General features: G+C 35.1%; 2 protein-coding genes across 2 annotated transcripts in view; one reads left to right on the plus strand and one right to left on the minus strand.

The window, feature by feature from the left end:
• The window catches only part of LOC140045009 (two pore channel protein 1-like), a 53,398-nt gene extending 34,459 nt beyond the window's left edge, over positions 1-18,939 (minus strand). The window contains exons 1-6 of the mRNA XM_072089741.1: positions 18,807-18,939; positions 14,801-15,081; positions 10,177-10,290; positions 7,935-8,154; positions 6,304-6,397; positions 4,535-4,634 (exon numbers count right to left, since the gene is read on the minus strand). Coding sequence (XP_071945842.1) covers positions 4,535-4,634; positions 6,304-6,397; positions 7,935-8,154; positions 10,177-10,290; positions 14,801-15,081; positions 18,807-18,873 — 876 coding nt within the window. The 5' untranslated portion in view covers positions 18,874-18,939. The remainder of the gene's footprint in view (positions 1-4,534; positions 4,635-6,303; positions 6,398-7,934; positions 8,155-10,176; positions 10,291-14,800; positions 15,082-18,806) is intronic.
• A 302-nt stretch (positions 18,940-19,241) lies between these two features.
• Positions 19,242-26,394, plus strand: LOC140045012 (dynein regulatory complex protein 10-like). Its single transcript, XM_072089743.1, has 5 exons — positions 19,242-19,417; positions 19,627-20,526; positions 20,986-21,219; positions 22,851-22,922; positions 25,867-26,394. The coding sequence occupies exons 2-5, from the start codon at positions 19,639-19,641 to the stop codon at positions 26,146-26,148; spliced, it is 1,476 nt and encodes a 491-aa protein (XP_071945844.1). The 5' UTR covers positions 19,242-19,417; positions 19,627-19,638; the 3' UTR covers positions 26,149-26,394.
• The last annotated feature ends 25 nt before the right edge of the window (positions 26,395-26,419 follow it).

The raw sequence follows: 26,419 nt of genomic DNA on the forward strand, positions 1-26,419 counted from the left end.
AGGTTCAGATTTTAAAGAACAGTAAAGTTGGCGTCAGTAATATGATATTTTCATAAATTAAATCAATTAATCAGATAATTGTCCATGTAACAATTACGTTTTAAATTATTTTGAATTAAAATGAAATTCTACAAGTAGTAAGAACAAATTAGTATATTTGAAGGTAAACATTATATAAAATAAAAATGAAAAAAAACAATGTAAACGATGTAAACTTTCATGCATTGTTATGAATGTATACATATAGTTCTATCTGCTTTGACCTGATCAGAGTGTTTTAAACGCAAGGCATTGGAATGTTGATCGTTGTGTCACCTTGGCTTTTAACGCCACGGATTACCGTACGCCTTGCGTAGATAACTCCACCGTAACTCCGTGAGTCTGAACATACCCTTAGATGTTGATTCAAGGGAGAAACCATGTTCATGTTTTTTTTGTTGCAAGTCAGAAAATACCAGTTGCGTGTTGAAAATGTGAGTTGCAAGTTTGAACATGTGAGTTGCAAGTCGGAAAATTTGAGTTGCGAGTTAGAAAGTGATATGTTGCAATAATGATTCTACTAGTTGCTACATTCTCGTAACTTGTTCTTTTAATTTCTGGATGTATTTTGTTCTTTTTCATACTTGGTTGGCAAAGGTTTCTCCACATTACAGATTTTGTAAAAATAACAAACAATACTGTTTGTCAATCAAATGAATCATCAGGTCAGTGAATTATTCACGAAATACTCACATAGCCTCACACATTAAAAGCATTATTATTTGTGGAATTTGTTACATTATTGCAAACTGTAGGGAATTTAGTGAGTGTATACTTGCAGTAGGTGCTAGGTCTGCGCGGTTTATTCATTCATTCATCTTCTATTGGTCTAATTTATATAAAAATTAAAATATTTGTTAATACACTGCAGTTAAAATACATTAACAATATTAAAAACAATAAAAAAGTACAGATAATATAAGTTATCCATGTACACAGAGCGAGAACGGAAATTTCTCAGCTTACCGTTTCTTAATCAAGATAGTGAAAGTTCTCTGATAGCAAATGTTTATAGACAAGATAACTAATTATAAAAACGAAAATAAATACAGTAATCTGTTAACTACAAAAAGTACAATCCTAAACGCAATTACATTCCTAATAAATATATCTCTCCTCAACATACCAGTTTTTAGTGGATCTGACACTAATAGACATTTTCTGGCCAATTTTTGACTGGTTTCTCTCACCAGTTCTCAGTTCCAGTTAATAAAACCTTGACCAAATTGGTCTAAATGCGATCAAATCAAATCATGTCAGGCCATACTAGAAGTGGACGGCGGTCTAGAGGAGCATCAGTAAGGGGCTGTTGAGTGACGTCCTAATTTGAGGAAATTTGCAATGGTCTGTTGTTAAATATTTTCCCATCAACACACATTTTGAAAAGATAATGGTTAAATATAAAAAGCAGTAAAACAAAACAAAACTTTTACAAAATACAAAAAAATACTCAATGACCTACTTTGAGGAGATCTATTAAACTCAAACTCTTTCTCTGAATTTAAAACCAGTTGAATATCTATACACTGCATGCTGATGAGATATTTTAGTTAATATAAATGTTGTGGTAACTGTTTTTAGTAGTTGGTATTTAATATGGGCGGCCATTAGGGCCAAAATAAACAAACGTTGCCGTACGAACAATTCCGCTCTGGTAAGCCAAACAAATGGTGTTAAAGACATAATTCCTCGATTGACAAACAAATATTGCCGTACGGACACACACATTGCCGTATGAACACATTGGTAAAAGAACAAATTGCCGTATGGTTAATTTGACGTATGGTTAATTTCCTCATTTTCGAGAGAAGTTGCATGGCGCTGAATTCTGTTTCCAAAGTTTGTTATAATTCTTGCTTTCATGATTATTTTGTTAACTTCCCTCATACCCCCGGCCCACATCAGAGTGGTTTTATTCACGTGGTTTTAAAATACTATGCTGCCCTCAACATTTAAATTTAGTTTGACTGTACGCCAATTTGTCCTTACGCCAATTTTTGTCCTTACGCCCATTTTTCCATACGGCAATGTGTGTGTCCGTATGGCAATATTTGTTTTGTCAATCGAGGAATTATGTCTTTAATGCCATTAATTTGGCTTACGGGAGCGGAATTGTTCGTACGGCAACGTTTGTCTATTTTGGCCCTAATGGCACCCATAATTTAATACATATTGGGGTAAAAAAGTGTACCACTATAAATATGTTTTATTCCAAGGACCTGTTAATACATAGTTTCCTTCATCGTGTATATAATTTATTTACAAACTTGTGATCAATTTCTTCCATTTTTTGGATGTAAAAAACGAAAAAAAAATCAATTAAATTATTAGGGTAAAAAAGCTGTTTGTATTTGTCTATCTAGATTTACTTGTAGGGTATACAGGGGTACTAAACATTAATATTCATTTTAGAATAAAAGTCAGGCCTATCGCTACTTTACTACATTACCTACTGTACACTAATAGTATCAGCCAATCTATAATATAATAGCACTAAGCCACAACTTGTTCCTCTATCTCCTCTAATAAACACTAAATCCAATACTAGCGTTCAAGCTGGCCACCTTTTAATTTCCCTCCATCCATTAGTCTATAATAGAACAACAAATTTGTACGAAAAATGTGTTTTTTTAGGATAAGCAGGACGAGACAGCAGCACATGTGATCAGCGCAGCAGCTGCAGTTATAGTATAGCGACAGTGCTGCCGTGCGCCATTTCAAATAAAACGGGCGGTAAATAAGTATTCTTAATCATGTTACATCTTGCTAATTACTATTCCTAAGCTTCTATAGGCAATAGCTGCGGGATGATTCAGCCCAGGTGTAATGGGATGAATCGACTCAATTTTAGGCCAATATAATGTCTGACTAAGAGCGGCTTCTAATTTCTTAATAGCTCCTGGAAGGTTTTTATGATATGAAATATTGTGAAGAACATTATGCTAACATTATGTTTTGTTATTTTTTGGGGATTTTGAATAGTTCGTTTAATGTAATCTATTTTCAAGGGATGTAAGCCTACAATACAATGAGATACATGAAGGATGAAGTTGCAATTATATTTACTTCTTTCTAATTAGGCCTACACCACCAGAAAACATAAATTGTTGTTCATCTTAAAGAAAAAACACCAAACATTCTTACCACCAAAATCAAGACATTTAACTGAACAACAGGAGACTACAAGAATATTAAACCAGATTCAGCTAAGTCGCTGTTCCAGTCCAGTTGGAAATGATATTAGCATACTTTGGTAGATTTTACAAAATAGGACAATTTACCAGACGACTATGAAATGCAGTTTTATGTCCTATACCAAACATGACATAACTGACATAAGAGAGAGATTCTGATGTGTTTTTTTTTTACTGCAGTTTTTTCAAAAATTCACTATACATCCATTTATAGATTTGTGTATACTGCATTGTACTATATAGTATATTATTTTTGATAAGATGATGCACGTCCACATGTACCTGCTAGTCGTATGTAATTACGGTACAACCCGTACTAAGGGAACACTTTCAGGACCCAAACTAATTGTCTACCTAAATAAGAGTGCTCCAGAATAGGGTATCCCTATTAAGGGGAAATACAAAAAACCTACATGTAAAAATTGTCATTTAGCACACTCAAAAGCGTCCCGGTAATAGGGGTGTCCACTGTGTATGGTTGGTTGTTTCACAGGAAAGTGTCCCCTGAATAGAGGTATCCACTGTGTATGGTTGGTTGTTTCACAGGAAAGTGTCCCCTGAATAGAGGTGTGCCAATAGAGGGTTCTACTGGATGTTGGTATAGGGCTTTAAATAAAGGCACTTCACCAAAATTGATAATGCGCTATATAAAGCACAGCGGACTAGTATAGATGATATCACAATCCACTTTTCTTCTATGTTTGTCAGTCCACAACAGCTAAGGAGACGAGATGAAAAAGTACACCAGGATAATCCCTTACTTGAATGAAGGATGCTCAGCATGTTCTGTTCATGTGAATCAAGATCATCATAACAACAACATGCACTATACTTATATTGGAAAAAAATAATTTTTTCCTTTCTGAAAAGGTGTGTACACATGTGTTTAATGTGGAGAAAAGTGCCTGTTCAATCTTTGAACAAATAAAAGCAATAAAATTCATTTTGTAACAGATACAAATGTTTCTTGTCCATAAAGCAATAAAGGCCAATTTACACAGACGAGCAGTAACGGTAAGTGGTAACGGTAAGCGGAAAACATAGAATCTATGTAATTTTTTAGGCCTTACACAGAGCGGACGGCCGGTTGTGCTGAAATCCGCTCAGGATAAAAACAGATTTGATTTTTTTAAAATACCGCGTGTGGTTTTCCGCTTACTATTACTGCTTACCGTTACCGCTCGTCTGTGTAAATTGGCCGTAAGAATACCTTATTATCTGTATTAGTACGTATAGTTTTAAGGTAGGCAAGAGGCATGTTTATTAATTTAGTTACATAAACGATATCTTTAAATTCTTACCAGGTTTGTCAAGAAGTAAAGTTCAAGAGCAAGAAAGATGACGAAGAAGATGACGCTCCAACGTGAATGGTGATAAGCTGGCATCATCACATCAGGGTAACTGCAAATTGAAACAATGTGAATATACATCCACTAAAGCTAAAGGAAATACCCTTAACATTTTAAAATTCATGTAAATGAATACTATCTAATTTGAAAGTGAAAATATTAAGTGAAAGAAAAGAAAAATGTTTAACACTCTTATAAAACCAGAACATTTTCCAAATGTTCATCCTTGTTGTGTTTTATAACCAAATAGAGGGAGTTATTTATGGAGTCGGGTTGGTGAACATCAGTCCAAAATACGCAGAATTTTTTCCAAAATACGTCAAGTTGAGGGCGCTATACTAATCCAAAATACGCGAGTCTTTCCAAAATACGTCGACTTGAGGGCGCTATTCATTTTCCAAAATACGTGAATTGTCCAAAATACGTCAAGTTGAGGGCGCTATAAATTATCCAAAATACATGAATTGTCCAAAATACGTCAAATTGAGGGCGCTATTTATTTCCAAAATACGCGATTTGTCCAAAATACGTCAATTTGCAATTTGGGACCGCTAGTAATTTTCCAAAATACGTCAACTTGAGGGCGGCAAACTTTTTTTCCAAAATACGAGAGCCTTTCCAAATGTATCATATTTAGAGTGTAAGGTAAAATTACAGTTTAATGTATTCAAAAAAAGTTTCTTGGAATAAAACAAACAAGTACATTTTAATTATAAATGAAAGTATTGGAAGGCAGAATTTTTTGTAAATAAAATGTCATAGAGTAGCCAATTATTATTTTTCAATGTAATCATTTATTACTGAAAAACAACAAATATGTGCCAACATCAGTCAATAGACAGTGCCTATAATATACGTTAATAATGTCTGAACGATGTACGATTACATTGCCAGACGTAGCTAGTTTAAATGCGGCATAAACCGGCTACAAAACCAGCATGTACGTATATAGTATTTAAGTATAGTCATAGGTATGTGTTATATATTTGGTGATCTACAAAATCAATATTTTTCCCGAGCTCGACAGACAAACATCGCTTTCAATTTAATGTACAGTACTTATGGTCTAATAAGTTACCTGATCTGAAATCTAACATAATAATTATTTCATATAATATATAATAATAAAAAGCATATGGTATTGTGATTAAAATAATATCAATAATTAATTGGTTAGAAGAAGTAAAGGAGTTATTTAAATTGCATATTTTGGAAAATGAATAGCGCTCTCAAGTTGACGTATTTTGGAAAATTACAAGCGGTTCCAAATTGACGTATTTTGGACAAATTGCGTATTTTGGAAAATGACTAGCGCCCTCAACTTGACGTATTTTGGACAATTCGCGTATTTTGGAAAATGAATAGCGCCCCCAAGTCGACGTATTTTGGAAAGACTCGCGTATTTTGGATTAGTATAGCGCCCTCAACTTGACGTATTTTGGAAAAAATTCTGCGTATTTTGGACTGGATTTCACCAACCCTATTGTATTTATGAGAACATCTACAAAAAAGGTAAACTAAATTAGATGTCTGGACTGAATTGGGTGATAATGGTTGATAATCTTCAATATTCACAATGAACTCCAATTCAACATTATTTCGGAATATTAAGTCATTAAAAACAAATATGGGGTTAATATTAGTGTACAGTCAGTTATCCTGATATTCTATCAGTTATCAGTAAAACATGAGGCAACATTTATTTTTGACATATTACTTACTTTGCTGTTGTAAAAAGGACGAACAGACTGATAATGCTTTCTGTTATTGTACTAAAGTAGTGGTTACCTGGCATTGGAGCAAATAAGTAAAATCCTATACAAAAAAGGAAAAGGTTTAATGTAAAAATAGAAAATGTGAGGTGTTTTCCAGGGGGCAGCACAAGGTGTGCATGCTCCGCAAATGCTGGGCAAGTCACTGAAAACTGCCATTGAGGGGTTATGGGTTGGGAGTAATAGCTTAACACACTTCGTCCTAAACACATCACCAAAAACGAGTGTGTGCTGTGAGGGGGAAGGGTAGAGATACTGGAATTTTGAGGTAATAGAAGAAGAAGAACATAATTGGAAATGTACTGGGAAAAGTTACTACATTTGAACTGTCCAGTGGAGGAGTTAAGGTTTGCTGATAGCTGGGATGGTGAGAGGAGAAAGAAGGCTGGGATCGCATTATCAAAATTAAATATTTTAATTATCAGTGTGACACAGTTTACAACTTACTTAAATCATAGACCTATCATAGCTATGTATACCCCTCTCATTTTAAAGCTAAAGTTGAATTGAAATTTGTCCTGGGAAGAATTTGTTTAAAAAAAAAAAAGAGTGTGGGGTGTTCTTGAAGAGGGGTGAAAGTTGGTAAGTATAGGGAGATAATGGTGTAGGGTGCACTGAGACGGCTTTTAACTAACTTTTGAAACCCACCCTGGGGCGGGTGTAATTGCTAGTATATTTATAAGAGCTGGTAACTTTAGGCTATGTATACTACAGGTACATGTGCAGTGTTGATTTATTACCTCATTTATAAAATATTTAACAATTTTAGAATGGCATGGCAAAGCCACTATTTTGTCTTAAATGTATTGTAAGCATTACATTTTCGCATCCAACCTCTAATGTCTCATTTCGCAGCTTTACTTACTTAAATATGAAATATTATGAAGATGGACAGATAATTTTAGACACCACAGCTGACTGTTAACCTTGTAAATTGGGCAGATGAAAGGAAAAATTCAAAACTATTTAATACTGCGTATGGTAATTAACATACACATGAGCTGCACATACCTGTGTTTAATCAAATAAACAAACAATACCAGTGTAAAGTGTAAATTATTATAGGAAGTATAACCCTCTCCTTTAAATTAAACTGATTTTGTCATTAAAAAAAATGTTGAAAACAGACATGATGTATTGACATGAAAAAGTGGGATTTATTGATAAAAATATGCATTAGCATTGTATAATAATAATAACAAAATCTTTATTTTAAAACAGAGGCTCGTTCACAACAAAATGTGTTATTTCACATTAATTTGAAATTCAAGAAAACTTGTTTAATTCAGTATTTTAAATATTTCAACATATATTGTTTTTATGAGTATTTTAAAGTATCTTAAATGTATGTTAAGATTCTATTATCTTGCTAAAAAAGGAAGACAATTTTTGTATGGTTTTACAAGTATGACAAATAAAGTTAATCAATGCCTAATATCCTATTGCATAATTTCAACTTCATACTGTAGCGCTTGGTAGGGCTTGATATAACCAATTAAATACAATACAAAACTATCATCAGAACATATCATCATTATATTTAGAATTAAATATTTTAGAAACCAAGGAAATAAACTCACCAAGAACCGAGAAGATGATAAGAAAGTAGAAGAGAAGAACCAACATATCAGCGATTGGAGGAAGTGACTGGAAAATCTGCCTGAGCACGCGGCGTACTCCACCAAGAAAATGGCAATCAATCAGAAATATTGGCCGCAATGCTCTTGTTACACGAAAATGTGATGCTTGCCTTATAATTACAACGATAGCTTCTAAATACATGATGAATAAGCACATTGCCTGAAGAAAAAACACACAAACACATTATTCTCTCTCATGAAACAGATGGCAATGCAGACTAAATTACCACCAGTGCCGATGCCTTAAGTCAAGTCAAAAACAGAAGGTTGCTTGTTTAATGTAAAGTTTAAATAATAAATCTGGGCATGACATACACAAAATAATAGTAAAAAAACTGTTGATAGGGGTCACTGACTAGAAGGCATAGGGACTTTTAGGGCCTGTTTCTATTGAAAAATAAAAAAAGAACGGTTTTTTGGAAACCGGTTTCGGCTGTTGTTTATAAATAAAGATCGCGTTGCAGCTCAATTTTTACTCCAATAAAACCGGTTCCGTCCATGTGCGTTCGTTATGAATGACGTCATTATATACACCACAATGCATTCGTTAGGCGGAAGCGCGATTTGATCGAGGTCATGTTTACTTTTTTTCGCATAGCGCGATCCCCAAGAAATAGCATCCATTTCATCATAGAAGGGGGAATTATTACCTGAAACGTTATTGTGGTCCTTGGTTAAAGTATAGGTACGTCGCACCCTCTGATATTGTCAAGTTGAACTCGTCTATTTTTCACACGCTTTACAATATTCTTAAAAACATGTAGGCCTATTAGTATAATACGTGAGTCTTTCTTCCGACTCCCGACAAGTCCCCTCATCTTCTTTCCTTCACATATTTTTTACGAACCTCGTAATGGCATCGCTCAACATTTTTTAGTTAAATAAAATACTCACTATCTAGAGAAATAAAAATGACTTAGGCCTAGGTCCTATCGCGCGAGTTTGACTGCGAGTTGACCGCAATCATCCCAGTGCAGCAGCAGACTGCAGAGTTCAGTTTTTGGGGTCAAATTGAGACCGCGATTGTGTTGCAGCTAAAAATTGCTCCGCGGAAACCGGTTTCAGAACGGTTCTCTGCGATCGAGACCGCAATCAATTGGGGTTTTTGAAACCATTTTTAAGATCGGTTCTTTTTTGTGGTTTTTTGTGGGGACCCATTTCTGCTGGCAAGAAAAAACGGTTCTTGAAAAGAACGGTATTCAAAACCGTATTCTCTGCTCTATAGAAACAGGCCCTTAGATTTTAGTAAAGTCCATGTCCACATGGGTCATAGTCAACTGTTACTCTAGACAGATATGAACATTTAGATTAAGTGCCACTGAACATATGAAGTAATGACATTGGGATCACCTGACTTTGCAATCTCTAGTAGCGCTCGACTGTGGAGTTATTCCATATTTGGGCCAGTGGAAGTACACATACTTAGGCCAGGCTAAGTGTGTAGCTTAGGCCTAGCCTAGATCCTGAACGAAGGCTGGTGTCCTAGTGATAAGATCCAGGCCATAACCTGTATTATTAAAAGCTTCATTCAAAATAACCAATAAAAATCAATAATTCACAGTTTCATAAATATAATTTTACTGTGCTACATTCTCAGAAAATCATCGCAAGATCATTCTCCGCCATGAATTTGGTAAACTTTTACAGTTCCAGAGAGTAAAGCCAAAATGCCACTGAACAAAGTGCTCAAATTTGCCAGTTGAGGTGCCAGTCACCTAGAGCATGCGCATATCATAAAAATATGAAATAGGTTAGCAGTCGACATGAAAATCTAAAAGTGCCTATTGCCTTGTCTCATGAGGACCCTATGGACAAAACAAACGAAATACAAACCAAAAAGGCGCATAATGAAAAAACGTAATAATGTGACCACATGGCTTGGATTATATTATATTAATTGAATATGAATTAAATATGATTAATAATACAATTGGGACTTAATATTTCTTTTAAAAAGAGGTAAACTAGCAAGTATGTTCATAGGTCGTTAACAAATTGGCTTTTGCTAAGCTGTATGAATGATGTAACATTTAAATTGATATTCTTTAAATTATATTTTAAGATTCTATTACAAACTGATAACATCTGGTTAACAGGTGCCGCATCCAAGCCAAAAATGCAAATATAAAGGGGGTCCCCCATGTATGATTCTGGTAGAGAAATTAATTTAAAAATTCTGTACCTTAACAGCTGTTCGTTTGTGAGTAAAGAATTGTTTCCATCCCAGCCATCTTATTTTCATCCCCAAACCAAGAGCAATTATTGATAAACCAAAAAGTTCCAATGAACCATGCACCTAAAAGAATACAATCATGTAATAAAATGTTAATGCAAAAATATTACATTTTTTTATCAATAATAAATAAATAATAAATATTGCATGGTTGACTATTCCGATAGATAACAGTTCAATTAATAATTTTAAAAAAAGGATTGAATACACAGTCAGCCATGCTGATAACCTTATTGACTATTGAATACACAGTCAGCCATGCTGATAACCTTATTGGCTATTTGCACAGTCAGCAGTACCAATAGTAAATGCTACATGCATGGTCTTTGGTACCTATATAAAACTAATACTTGCACGGGTGACCATGCTGATAGCTTAATATCCATTTAATTAACATCCATTATTGCAAATGCATTGTACTGTAGGATTATCAACAAACTTGTAGTTTATTCTTTAAAAAAAAATAATACCAATTGAAAGGTTAAACAATTTAAAAGGCAAATAGACTAGGCTATGAATGAGGTAGGTGCCACCCGGAGAGGTAGAAATTCTCATATAACTTTTCTAGACCAGTTTTTTCTGGGGAATCCAAATATATTGGGTAAACGGGCTGTAACCTGAGAACTTTTGCGTGAGGGCGCTTTTTTCAAAATGGCTGCCAGTTACAGTAGACTATGATATCTTGGCAACCACTGGTCATAGAGAGTTGATTTTGGTGTCAAATTGTTTGGAATGTACATGTTCCTATTTGATGTAATAGAACATTTTGTCAGAAAATGGCCGGAAATACCTCTATTGACCTTTGACCCAATATCTAACAGATATCATATCTCCGTAACTACTCGACACAGAAAGTTGTAATTGGTGTCAAACTCTCCAGAATATAGATGTTTATATTCAAACTAATAGAACATTATCTGTAAAAATGACCGGAAATAACGTTACTGACCTTTGACCCAAAATGCAAGACATTTCTCTTATCTGATCACGTTAATCCTGTCAATTAATTCATTTTGTGCCAATTGGAGGTGGACATTCTCATATTATTTTCTGGACCAGTTTTTCATGTGCAATCCGAATATATGAGATAAATAAGCCATAACAAGGCCAAGAATTTAATTCTCTTTTACTACATACATGCTTCCCTTTAGTGTTTCAGACTGTATGTTGTGTATTAATCTTCAAGATCGCTCACATCACTGCAATCTGAAAAGTCTTCATATTCATTATGTGTAAACAGTTCCTGGACATCAGTGGGCATCACTGTCTCAATCCATTTAGGCTCCATTTGTTCGTTCCATCCATTGTGTGTACTGTTGTTGAAAAAATCATTGACGTCTGCTGATTGCCATTCTTTAGTAATGAAGTTTGCTCTAAGTATATGAAACTCAAGGGTCTGCTGACATAGTGGCAGTAATGATATATCTGTAATCTTGTTGTGTCTGGAAAACTTTCTGTTGAAGATATCATATCTTGCTTGATTTACACTTTTCCCCTTCACTCCATACAATGGTGAAACATACTCTTCAAGTTCCTCATACAACTCTTTTGATGGAACATCTGACACTCCAAGGTTGCAGAATGTGTCAACAAATGTTGCTTTTGATTCCAGAAGCTTCCAGCAGCTACGTTTTCCTTTCCGAACGGAAGCGGAGTTATACTCGTTACCTGTGAAAGCATGGAATCCAATAAGGGATGATTTCTGCGCTTTTGTTAAATCAATGTCACTCAATTTCAGTACATTTCGGTATTTCCCAGTGTTTGTATCAATAATTACCCTCTGCCCATCATCTATGAAATGAGATAGTGAAATGACTGGAATGTCAATGTCTCCAGAATGGGAACGAATTATTGCTACGCCTTGATTGTTATTTGTTAAAGCATGCTTTGCATGCAGGATGACTTTCGTGTCGGCTTCTTCTTGGCTACTATTAAGCTCCGGAACCAATACAACATCTCAGTTTAGTAACGTAGATGCATTCTTTGTACGATAAAAAGTAAATAACATCACTCCTCATATCTGTTAGAATGCTTTCTTTCTTTGACACTAGTACACAGCGAATAAGCTCAATTAATCTGGTCTTGTTCTCGCCGTTGACAAGGAAATTGTTGAAATCACGGGGCAACTTTGATATTTTTGAGCTTACAATTACTTTTGGTGCAATACCGCGTCTGTTTCTCGCAGTGCTCGACCAGGATCCATAACATCATCTCACTTTATTTTCGAATAGTGGGAAGAAACTAGAAATCAAGGCAAATGGGAAAGTAAAAGTAATAAAAGCTAATCGGGATGTTTTAAGAAAGCTTCTTGCCACCTCAACAAAGCATGGTAGAATAATTGACTTTAAGAAAGCCTTTGAGTATCCACTTACCCCTGTCCCGCTAAGCCTTGCTAATGCAGATGGGACAAGACGAACAACTCAGAAAAGTGTCCTAATGGAAATTCTCATCGAAAGTTCAACAGATGTTATAGATCCTGGTCGGGCACTGCCAGCAAAGGCTACTGTCATTGCCTATGTTGTTGACTTGATGGCATTAATCAGAACATTTACATCTTACCCTGATACGTACGAGGATCTTGTAGCAAAGGTTTTCAACAGCATCCCTAAAGGATACAAGCGTGTTGATATTGTTACCGATGCATACCTGCCAAAAAGCATTAAGTCTGTTGAGAGAAACATACGCGGTATTGCACCAAAAGTAATTGTAAGCTCAACAATATCAAAGTTGGCCGTAATTTCAACAATTTCCTTGCCAACGGCGAGAACAAGACCAGATTGATTGAGCTTATTCGCTGTGTACTAGTGTCAAAGAAAGAAAGCATTCTAACAGATATGAGGATTGATGTTACCTACTTTTCATCGTACAAAGAATGCATCTACGTTACTAACTGAGATGTTGTATTATAATAAATAATAAATAATATATTTATACAGGATAAAACAATCAGATAACAGTGTACCTGTTTTACATTGTGGTCCTGTCTTAATCAAAATATACAAAAGAGAAACTTAATTAAATATAATACATAGTATTGTATATTAAAGAGAATATATAATATAGTATAGTATTGGTTCCGGAGCTTAATAGTAGCCGGAAGAAGAAGCCTACACGAAAGTCATCCTGCATGCAAAGCATGCTTTAACAAATAACAATCAAGGCGTAGCAATAATTCGTTCCCATTCTGGAGACATTGATATTCCAGTCATTGCACTATCTCATTTCATAGATGATGGGCAGAGGGTAATTATTGATACAAACACTGGGAAATACCGAAAGGTACTGAAATTGAGTGACATTGATTTAACAAAAGCGCAGAAATCATCCCTTATTGGATTCCATGCTTTCACAGGTAACGATTATAACTCCGCTTTCTTTCGGAAAGGAAAACGTACCTGCTGGAAGCTTCTGGAATCAAAAGCAAAATTTGTTGACGCATTCTGCAACCTTGGAGTGTCAGATGTTCCATCAAAAGAGTTGTATGAGGAATTTGAAGAGTATGTTTCACTATTGTATGGAGTGAAGGGGAAAAGTGTAAATCAAGCAAGATATGATACCTTCAACAGAAAGTTTTCCAGACACAACAAGATTACAGATATATCATTACTGCCACTATGTCAGCAGACCCTTGAGTTTCATATACTTAGAGCAAACTTCATTACTAAAGAATGGCAATCAGCAGACATCAATGATTTTGTCAACAACAGTACACACAATGGATGGAACGAACAAATGGAGCCTAAATGGATTGAGACAGTGATTCCCACTGATGTCCAGGAACTGTTTACACATAATGAATATGAAGACTTTTCAGATTGCAGTGATGTGAGCGATCTTGAAGATTAATACACGACATACAGTCTGAAACACTAAAGGGAAGCATGTATGTAGTAAAAGAGAATTAAATTCTTGGCCTTGTTATGGCTTATTTATCTCATATATTCGGATTACACATAAAAAACTGGTCCAGAAAATAATATGAGAATGTCAACCTCCAATTGGCACAAAATGAATTAATTGACAAGATTAACGTGATCAGATGGGAGAAATGTCTTGCATTTTGGGTCAAAGGTCAGTAACGTTATTTCCGGTCATTTTTACAGATAATGTTCTATTAGTTTGAATATAAACATCTATTTTCTGGAGAGTTTGACACCAATTACAACTTTCTGTGTCGAGTAGTTACGAAGATATGATATCTGTTAGATATTGGGTCAAAGGTCAATAGAGGTATTTCCGGCCATTTTCTGACAAAATGTTCTATTACATCAAATAGGAACATGTACATTCCAAACAATTTGACACCAAAATCAACTCTCTATGACCAGTGGTTGCCAAGATATCATAGTCTACTGTAACTGGCAGCCATTTTGAAAAAAGCGCCCTCACGCGAAAGTTCTCAGGTTACAGCCCGTTTACCCAATATATTTGGATTCCCCAGAAAAAACTGGTCTAGAAAAGTCATATGAGAATTTCTACCTCTCCGGGTGGCACCTACCTCATTCATAGCCTAGTCTAAAAAGAAACAAGTTACATATTATTAAATAAATATATTATTTACTACTTGACTTACATACTCAGTAACTTCAAAGACTTTTACTGCAGGAGCCTCACATAAAGCAAGTCCCATTATTAAAATAGAAGCAAGCATATCAATAATATAAAACCAAATGTTATGAACAATTAAGTACGCAGGCAGTGCATCTTGGGTTTGAGGATGAGTATCAAATCTTTCGTTATTTTCTCCTTCCTGTAAATAAATTGCTGCCTCTTGATAGTTTAGTTGCCATCGGTTTTTCATAGCTTTAATTCTGTTGTTTACGCTTGGTTCATCTTCTTCATCTTCCAAAATACCTATAATCAATAATATGAATAAAAATTAAATTAAATCAAATCTAATTTTAAACGGTTTGCGTGTTACTGGTTGTATTTGCCTTAAGCATGATCGCAAAGAATTTAAATATATCAAATAATAAAAATAAAAATGTATTTACTCCAACTGCAGCAAAGATAGAAACATAATCTATAACAATGAAATGTAATTAGTAAAATTATGTATATAAAAAAACTTTCTTAAATTATTAAAAGAAATTAATATCTAGAAAAAAGTTTTTTGTTAGATAACACAAATTTCATCAGGACTATTATTCCAACATTTGGGTTGACTGAAGCGAATGTTAAACACTAAGGCATTGGTACTGTACATGGTATAGGAATATGCAATAGTTAAATTGAATGAATGGAGTCATTAAAAAGAAAAGAATGCTTAAAAATGATGTCATGAACAAGCATTAATTGTTGAAAAATATTAATAGCTTATCATAAACCCTAGACCCTATACTATAGCTGTATTTGATTCCAATCGCACAAGCAAATCCTAATTTAAAGTGCGCAAATTGTTAAAATCGCATACAACACATGCCATACAAATTTTCCAAATATTCTATTGGTCGGTGTCATAGAATGACATTCTGGCAACAGACTGGTCAGTTATGGCTGGTCAGTTAAGACTGGTCAGTTATGACTGTTCCTAAGTTATACCTGAGTGGAGTGAAATATTGACACTGTAGTAAATGGAAAGTGAACTAGATCTCACTTTTCAGCTTCATAACTAATTGAGAAAATTTTTTTCTTTGATACATTATGAACAATGATATCCTTCATTTTTATATTATAAAAGAAATTTAAACTCAATCATGTTAAATTTGAGCAAGTTTCAATCCAGTCAGAGAGAGTAACGAGTAAGTATGTCATATTCAACCATCAGAATAGGTTAAAGAATCTTCTCTTCTCTAATTAACGTGAAAGGATTAGTCTAGCCAAGCCAAGAGCATGGATTGGACTACAGACAGGCTGCCAGGTGTCATGCTAAATTAGGTTCTATTGTCAAATTAGGTACCAAAATTAATTTGGTGTCTAATGTGGCACATTAGGTAAGTTCCATTATCCTTTTTTAAAATTCAGTTTATATAATATAAAGTAAACATATTGAAGATAGTATTAAACTACAATGTATTATATTGTATTTCCGGTCGTTTTTGGCCAAACTTTTTTATTATCATAAATATAAATATTGGTATTCTGAACAATTTGAGACTAAAACCAAGTTTCTATGACAACTGGTTTTTGAGATAATGAAAATATTTAAAGTTGAGGTCATAGGTCAAAAGTCCTACTTCCGGTCATTTTTCACAAAAAACTTTCATTAGTGTGAATATAAAAATGCATATCGCGAGTACTTTGACACAAAAATTATATTTCGATGTCTGTTAGTTATCGAGAACTGCTAATGCCCTCAAATATGGACAAAATTGTGTAAAAATGTAAATGAAATTATGTCAAAGGTCAAAAATATCATTTCCGATCATTTTCGGACAAACTTTTGCATTACCATGAATATAAATATTGGTATTCTGCATAATTTGAGACTAAAATAAAGTCTCTATGACAACCGGTTTTTGAGATATGGACACCATTTAAAAACAAGGTCATAGGTCAAAAATCATACTTCTCGTAATTGTATACAAAAAACTTTCATTACAGCATATACAAACATACATATACTGAGTACTTTGGTACCAAAATTATATTTCTACGACCTCTGGTTCCTGAGAAATGCGAAAAAATGTTAATTTGTTAAAACCAACATGGCCGACTAAATGGGTCAAAAACAACCCCATGGGACACGATTTGAAAATGTTAACAACCTGATCTGGTTACTAGACATACTTGAGATTATAAAAAATCACATTAAAAAAATATACCTCAGGGGTGCATGGGAACCCCCATTTCCTACTCTACTATTATATTTAGGTCTAATATTCCCGACCGCAAAGTAATTAGTGTATATAGCTTCCTTAGAATTTCGTCCACCACATCCAAATTGTGTTTTCGTGAATGAACATAATATGTGATGACACGACTTCATTGCAAAATTATTTTTCATAGTTGCGAATTTACATTCTAATGTTTCCGACTTCACATAGTTAGTGTATTAGTATAAAATTTCGTCCACCCCATTCAAACTTTTTTTCACATCATGACAAACTAGATGACTTCATTGCAAAATTAGGTTCCATCCCATTATTGCGAATTTAAATTATAATGTTTACAACTTTGAAGTAATAAAATGTTATGTTTAATTAAAAGCTTACTTAGAATTTATGTTCTGTTCCCAACCTCAAAATAACTATTATTATGAATTTAGCATGCCTATTCCATCCAAACTTAATTTTTCCCACATCATAATATGATATGATTCATATGAACAAACAAGATGACATTGCAAAATTAGGTTCCATAATGCAATTGTTTATGTTCTATATAGGCCTAAAGTAATGTTATGGTATTTGGCACTATAGCGATTATTCTCCTTTCCAGCTGCTTATACAGGGGTCTTGCATGCATGTCAATTTTTTTAAGTTCCTTCATTTTTTTACAATAAAACCGCATTTTTATCATATGTTTCAGTTTTAATGATTTAATTTCATACAATGAGTAAAGATTATTAGGTTAGAATACTCAGCTTTTAATCATTTTTAGTTTATTATATATTTTTATTTGAAAATAAATAACGCAGTGGCTGCATCTACTTCTACTGTACCCACAGTAGTTGTAGATCTAAGCTAGATTCTATATCTACGCCTATTGATCTGATCGGGACAAAGGCCCTCTTTCTCGGGCCTCTGTCCCTTGTAACCTAAAAAAAACCCATCACTTTAGGAAAATGGTGAGAAAAGACAATGGTCAATAAAGAAAATCTAAAAGACAATGGTCAATAAAGAAGATCTAAAACTATAAGTTTCGAACCCTAGCCTAACGTTACTACAGTAGAGTACTACACATTCAGCCATCCATCCAACTTTCTCTTAATTTTATAATAAATCATAATATAACTGTATACGATAAAAAAAAATGAAATGCAAAATAGCAGGGAATTCCCTGAAAATAGGGGCTCCCGAGCATTCTGACGATCTACAGTATATTATTATTAATTTAAAAATTGAGCATATTTTCACCATTTTGTTAACTTACACGTGCGTTGACAATAACTTTTGACATGCTCATATACGCAATTTTGATTTGAAAAATAATTAAAATATGATGAAATTATTAAAGAAAGATTGTAAAACAGAAATCGTAAAAAAAGAGTGCTCATTAACGTTTTTTTCAGATTTTTCTGCGCGCTCAATTTTTTAACACTTAAAATTGCCTGAAACGTACTAACTTCATTGAAAATCAATTCTGCAAAGCACGTTGACACTAAGCACTAGGAATGAAATGTGGCATATTATTTTATATAACACAAAAGACGATTGGGACCAACTGGTAAGATGATCGGGCACAACGTGGTGCTAAAAATACTGGACGATCGGGACCAACTGGTAAGAAATCGTCACATAAGACGATCGGGACCGCAAAATGTGAGTCCGATTGTCCGTGGTCCCGATCGTCTGTTGCTCGGCCTAGAGGCTAGTTAGGCCTAGGCCTAGCTAGTAGTAGGCTAGTAGGCCTAGGCAGGCTAGGCCTAGCTAGGCTAGTAGGGCCAGGCCTACGTTCGTTTTGTCACAAATACCTACCAAACACACCATTACTTCTTTCAAGTAATGGACTTTCTATTTCGCGTTCTTCTTCAGCCCTTGTCATTTTAATATAAATTATATAGCGGCCTAAAAACTAGAGGCATATAATGATCGCCCAGCCTACTACTCTACTACTCTGTCAGGCAGCTTGTGTGTGTCTGTTTTTAAAATTTACAATCACGTAATCAACAAAAGTTCAATGACAGATCTTAACCTTTGGCCTCTGAGTGAGGCATCTTTGCTAGCTAGATTTTACTTCCTTAGCAACCACTGATCACCAAGAGATGCCTTTTCACAATTGTATAACTAGGAGGCCTAGACATTTAAACCTATTAAATCATTATTATATTATCGTTTTTTAATTAAATATAGGTCTATCATTTTAAAAGTATGTGTATGTGTGCATTAGGTCATGTTTGTAAACATTTCTCACTTTAAAAGTGACTTTTATTTAAAGAAAATACAAAGTAGTTCTCGCGTAAGAAAGTTGTTAGGCCTACCTTCTTTTTTGTTGTAAACAAATCGGCCTCTAACAAAAACTCGGAGAGGTCTGCCGGTTTGGTTTGTGAACTGTATTTCATTATTTACCCGTTCTTTGAACACAAAAGGTAAGTAGTTAGGCCCTACTAGATTAAAAGTTAGTCTAGATAGATGTTTGCACATTTATACTCTGTTTAGTTTAACCAAATTAATCTATCAGTATCAGTCTGGCCTCGGCCTCTAGCCTAGCTAGGCCTCTAGTAGGCGCGCCTAGCCTAGCTAGGCTAGAGCTAGGAGGTATGATGTTTTATTTTAACCTTATTAATATTATCATCAGGGAAGAAGCAAGATGTCGTTTGCAGATATGGCAGTGATGGAGACGTTCAAACTATTAAATCAAGTCCGGTCTCAGGGACCACGTACAGCAGAGAGTGTTGAGCTACCACATGTCAAACCAGCTTCTAGACCTAGGCCTAGGCAACCTCTAAAGGAAAAACACCATAAAGTTGATCCATTGCGTGTTCTTGATCCAGCCAAAAAGAAACTTACAACAGTTGAGTCTCAACGTGTTTTGGCATCACTTGATGAAAGTATCAAGAGAGTTGAAATTGTCACTTTGCTACCTTTTATTCAGAAAAATATTGACAGATTTAGTGTTGTTCTTGGTTCTGAATTGGTGAATGCAATTAGAGAACATGCACAGATACAAGATTCTTATTTGGAGAAATCTTCACTTCTAAAAACAATTGACAGTACTTCGTCCCTACAAAGTGGGCGATCTACACCATTTTCACAGAGAAGCATAACGTCATCTCAACAAAGCATGCATTCCAAATTAGAAAATAATGAAAGTTCTTCTGACCATATCACGATGAGTGAAGCGGGCTATGAAGTAACAGGACAAGCAGACCATGAGCTTGTGTATACTGTAAAACTTCTCGAGAAACATTTACACTTCTCATGTAAGAACATCTTACGACTGTTCAGTATGAATCCTGCTGCAGTGAAAAGCATACGTTCTGAAGGACAGTTTAGAGATGAAATGTCGGATACAATGATCACTCATTTGGTAGAACTAAAAGGGTTCATTCTCGAGAAACTGCTCACAACTCCTCTTGAAGATAAAGAGAAAAAAGAATATGTCACAGAAATAACCGTTAGAGAAAGGAAGAATGCAGAAGTGATCAAGAAGTTAGAAGAACATCTAAACAAAGCAGTTGATGAAAAAGATTCTGAGGTTGGTTTACTGTGTGTGTGTGTGAAAAGGACTTAATTCTGAGGTTGGTTTACTGTGTGTGTGTGTGTGAAAAGGACTTATTCCTGAGGTTGGTTTACTGTGTGTGTGTGTGTGAGAAAAGGACTTATTCCTCTTCAGATTTAGAAGTTTTTTTTGACTGATTTAAAATTTATAACAGTTTAATTTAATTGATGCGACGTCATTATTAGTTATTTGTTTACTTGGTATTTTGGATGTGGACTACAAGGTTCAACTGTACTTTTGCACCTCAATCTCTTGAGCTTATTAAACAAAATTTAGAAACATTCACCCGCTGCCCAGTGATTTCAAGAGGTGCGAAAGTATAGTTAGTAGTGCAAACTACAGTAAAAATAAAAAATTTCAATTACTGTGACTGTACTTAAAGATAAAGCCAGTACTGTATCAATGAAAATAATGGATCATTTTAAATTCATATAGATTACGAAAAGAAATGATGAAATCAGAAAGCTGAAATCAGATCTACACCAAATAGAGAAATTCTCCGAGGAGCATATTAGGAGAACCAAACTGGAAGCTGAAAAGCAACAGCAAGCTGATCTGAAGAACTCTGAAGGCAAACAGACCAAGCTAACTGGTGAACTACAAGGTTTGAAGACTCAGTTAACGAATCTGACAGCTGAACATCGCAAGAGTGAACTTGCACTACGAAAGGTAATGCATATGATATACTGTAAAAATAATGAATTTTTATGACTGCAATGGTACAAATAAAAAAGGTAACGAGGCCATATACATGGCTGCAAGCGCGTGCTCAAGTTAGTGTGTACGGATCGACCAACCGACATACTGTAGTGAGCTGTAGAGTCGCGTTACACGCCACTAAAGGTAGAACAAATTTTTATCTGATTTTTTCAATTTTACAAACATAAAACATTCATTATTTGTTTATAATACAACTGCTTTTAACAAGAGGCAAACACTTAAACCATTAAAAAAGGCAGCACTTCAATTTTGGCCACATAGTAGAACAATAGACGGCGCGCACTAAAGGTTGTTTGAACATGATCAGTCAACGACAGCATACAGGTTAGCCTTATGATGTGTGTATGGTTGAACATGATCAGTCAACGACAGCATACAGGTTAGCCTTATGATGTGTGCATGGTTGAACATGATCAGTCAACGACAGCATACAGGTTAGCCTTATGATGTGTGTATGGTTGAACATGATCAGTCAACGACAGCATACAGGTTAGCCTTATGATGTGTGTATGGTTGAACATGATCAGTCAACGACAGCATACAGGTTAGCCTTATGATGTGTGCATGGTTGAACATGATCAGTCAACAACAGCATACAGGTTAGCCTTATGATGTGTGTATGGTTGAACATGATCAGTCAACGACAGCATACAGGTTAGCCTTATGATGTGTGTATGGTTGAACATGATCAGTCAACGACAGCATACAGGTTAGCTTTATGATGTGTGTATGGTTGAACATGATCAGTCAACGACAGCATACAGGTTAGCCTTATGATGTGTGTATGGTTGAACATGATCAGTCAACGACAGCATACAGGTTAGCCTTATGATGTGTGTATGGTTGAACATGATCAGTCAACGACAGCATACAGGTTAGCCTTATGATGTGTGTATGGTTGAACATGATCAGTCAATGACAGCATACAGGTTAGCCTTATGATGTGTGCATGGTTGCTTACTGTGTAACAAAAATGAACACGCAAACTGCAATACTCGCATGATGACATTGCACTCTCGATAAGGTAATTAAGAGAGAGGAGAATAATAGAACATTTATTGAATATCACATGACCCACAATCCTCCAATCAAATAACAAGAATCTACTTGGGTATGTTATAAAACAATATGACCTTAACATGCACTTGATTGCTCTATGATTCCAATGTAGATGCATCATGATTATAATAATCCTCCGCTGCAGCTTTACAGACCAGTTGACATTGTCAATGTCAGTGACTACTGTTTGAGAATTTGTCATAGACTCGGAAGCTATCAGAACACTGTTACACTGATTGGTTGGTAACACTGATCACAATGTTCTATTGTTATTTAGTGTACAACCTACTGTATGCACAACAACAATCTGCTTTCATTCATATTTTTAAACCTCTGCCTTTATTTGACGCAGAGTTCTCGCAACCGATAAGTTTAGTTTGCAGTGTTTTTATTTTTGAGTGATGGTGTTTTTTTTTCTATAAACTGTGAGTTAACTGTGAGTTATCTAAAAATAACTCTTGTGTTTATGTTGTATTTTCACAAAATTGTAATTTAAATCACACATTTCTATATTATTACAGAGAAAATATAAAATTGAAACTGAAGTTGAGAATTGGATTCAAAAATATGATCAAGATATGGGAGAGAGACAGGTGAGTTAGGATGAAACAACTTTCTTTTACCAGCAGTTTTTAAAATAGTGTAGCTATTAGTCTTAAAATCCCTTATGGTTGTGTTCACATGCACTGGAGTTAAAGCCTGTTTTCCTGTTGATGTAACGTTACGGCGAGTTGCGTTGAATTGACAGGATTCAACGATTTTACAGGAAAAGGGGGTAAAAATCAATGTTAATACCATCATCACTCACAACTGACCAATCAAATGGTCAATTTACATCATTGCAGTTTGTGAAAAAATAGGCACGCACTGAAAACTTTTACAAAGCAACGATGCAAGGTCTGATATTTCAAAACAACATGTATAAGTCAAATTATAATATTAAAACAATTTAATTTAATGTTTGTCTTTCGTGTAAGTCTAGATTAAGATATCAGCGAAAGCATGTCCTGGCTTGGTTGAAGCATCAAAGTTCAGAACTTTTCCAATTTTCATGCGGACCCAGCTGCACGTGGCCGGCCTTGGTTTTGCAACATTTCTTGTTTGTGTGTCCCAACAACGCTCGGGAGAACCAAGAAACTTTACACAATCACGTAAATATGTGTAAATATTAGCGGTCCAACGTTATTTGATTTTCAACTTAAAGCAACTCGCTGTAACGTTGCGTCGACAGGAAAACAGGCTTAAATACTGTTTGTGATATGTTTAATATGCATAATAACTTTTAGACCAAAAAAATCCTGCTCCCAGCCACCTAAAAATGTGTGCTCATTCTGTAAACAAATTAAAATTGCAATAATCAATTAAAAAAAAAACCTTGATCAGTTTCAAGGTGACCTTATGAAATAATTACCAAAGCTGATAAATATTTGGGAGCTTTCAATTTTCGACGACATAGGTTAAATAAATTGATGTGTCGTCAGTAGTTTCCTGGACCTAAACCATCAAAACGGTGTCGAGAAGTGTAGTGACGAAACGCGTCACTATATTCCCGCATGCGCACAGTGGATTAACATGACTTTGGTCGTCACAATATTCCTGCATGCACACAGTGGATTAACATGACTTTGGTCGTCACAATATTCCTGCATGCGCACAGTGGATTAACATGACTTTGGTCGTCACAATATTCCTGCATGCGCACAGTTGATTAACATGACTCTGGTCGTCACAATATTCCTGTATGCTCACAGAAGATTAACATGACTCTGGTTGTCACAATATTCCTGCATGCGCACAGTGGATTAACATGACTTTGGTCGTCACAATATTCCTGCATGCGCACAGTTGATTAACATGACTCTGGTCGTCACAATATTCCTGCATGCGCACAGTTGATTAACATGACTCTGGTCGTCACAATATTCCTGCATGCGCACAGTGGATTAACATGACTTTGGTCGTCACAATATTCCTGCATGCGCACAGTTGATTAACATGACTCTGGTCGTCACAATATTCCTGTATGCTCACAGAAGATTAACATGACTCTGGTCGTCACAATATTCCTGCATGCGCACAGTTGATTAACATGACTCTGGTCGTCACAATATTCCTGCATGCGCACAGTTGATTAACATGACTCTGGTCGTCACAATATTCCTGCATGCACACAGTGGATTAACATGACTTTGGTCGTCACAATATTCCTGCATGCGCACAGTGGATTAACATGACTTTGGTCGTCACAATATTCCTGCATGCGCACAGTTGATTAACATGACTCTGGTCGTCACAATATTCCTGTATGCTCACAGAAGATTAACATGACTCTGGTCGTCACAATATTCCTGCATGCGCACAGTTGATTAACATGACTCTGGTCGTCACAATATTCCTGCATGCGCACAGTTGATTAACATGACTCTGGTCGTCACAATATTCCTGCATGCACACAGTGGATTAACATGACTTTGGTCGTCACAATATTCCTGCATGCGCACAGTGGATTAACATGACTTTGGTCGTCACAATATTCCTGCATGCGCACAGTTGATTAACATGACTCTGGTCGTCACAATATTCCTGTATGCTCACAGTAGATTAACATATATGTTTCTCTTGTCCGTCCCCATCTTGAATACTGTAGTGTTGTGTCTAATTCGTTTTCGTCTGTTCATAGTACCCGTCTTCAAAGAGTCCAAGATCGTTTTGTTCGTTTTGTGTATTCTACTTGTCACTGTCCTCCTTTGTCTGTCTCTCTTCCTTCGCTTGTCTCTCGTCGTTCTATGTTCGATCTTCAGTTTTTGTATAAATGTATGAATTCCCGTTTCAATTGTAATTTTATCTCCTTGTTTTCCTTTCATGTTAAAGCTGTTGGTTGTCGTACTCGTAATTTCAAATGTAATCTTCTTTATGTGCCGTATTGTCGTGTTAATGTTACCAAGAATGGATTTATTTCACGTATTTGTCTTCTTTTTAATAATTGTGTTTTTAAAGATAATTCTATTGATCTCTTTTTTGACCGTTATAATTGTTTTTGTAATAAAATTAGTAAAATTGTATAAATTTGTATTGCTAGATTTTAAGATTTATATATATTTTTATATGGTATAGTTTATTCCATTCTGTAAGGGGCGGGTTTCCCGCTGTTGAATGAGTTTGAATAAAATAAAATAAATAAATAAAACATGACTCTGGTCGTCACAATATTCCTGCATGCGCACAGTAGATTAACATGACTCTGGTCGTCACAATATTCCTGCATGCTCACAGTAGATTAACATGACTCTGGTCGTCACAATATTCCTGCATGCGCACAGTAGATTAACATGACTCTGGTCGTCACAATATTCCTGCATGCTCACAGTAGATTAACATGACTCTGGTCGTCACAATATTTTCGCATGCTCACAGTGGATTAACATGACTCTTGTCGTCACAATATTCCTGCATGCTCACAGTGGATTAACATGACTCTGGTTGTTACAAATTGAAAGCTCCTTAATCCTGATATTTTTTAATTTGTTATTTTTTTAGGATGAATATGAAGACGTAGATGCTGTTTATACAGAAGAAAAATCGCAACTGAATGAACTTGAAGAGAGATTCAAAACACTTGAGGCAGAATACAACACAATTGTAGAGGAGCGACGAATTTCAAAAGAGAAAAAAGAACGAGAGGAACGAGAGCTGTCTTTGATGATCAAAGCAGCAACTGTTGTACAAGCTTTCTGGAGATCATACAAATGCAGAAAAGCCCTTAAAGCAAAGAACAAAAAGAAAGGAAAAAAGGGGAAAAAGAAAAGCGGAAAGAAATAACTTGTGCTTATCATAAGTTACAAATGTATAAATCAAAGTACATGTACATACCAGATCAATATACATTATTGTTTATTATTTCATGATTTTCAAAAATGTTTGTAATTGTATAATTATTTTGCATAAAGAGTACTGTATCAGCAATCTGAATTTTCATGTTCAAATTTGTGGAGAATTTTATTAGGAAATGATGAATAATTATTGATCCATATTTCATCCAGTAGTGAGCCTTGCTTGTAATCTGAAGGATATCACTAATTTTCGTATACTG

The sequence above is a fragment of the Antedon mediterranea genome, chromosome 3 (assembly GCF_964355755.1).
Source record: "Antedon mediterranea chromosome 3, ecAntMedi1.1, whole genome shotgun sequence".
In the NCBI taxonomy this organism is placed as follows: Eukaryota; Metazoa; Echinodermata; class Crinoidea; order Comatulida; family Antedonidae; genus Antedon; species Antedon mediterranea.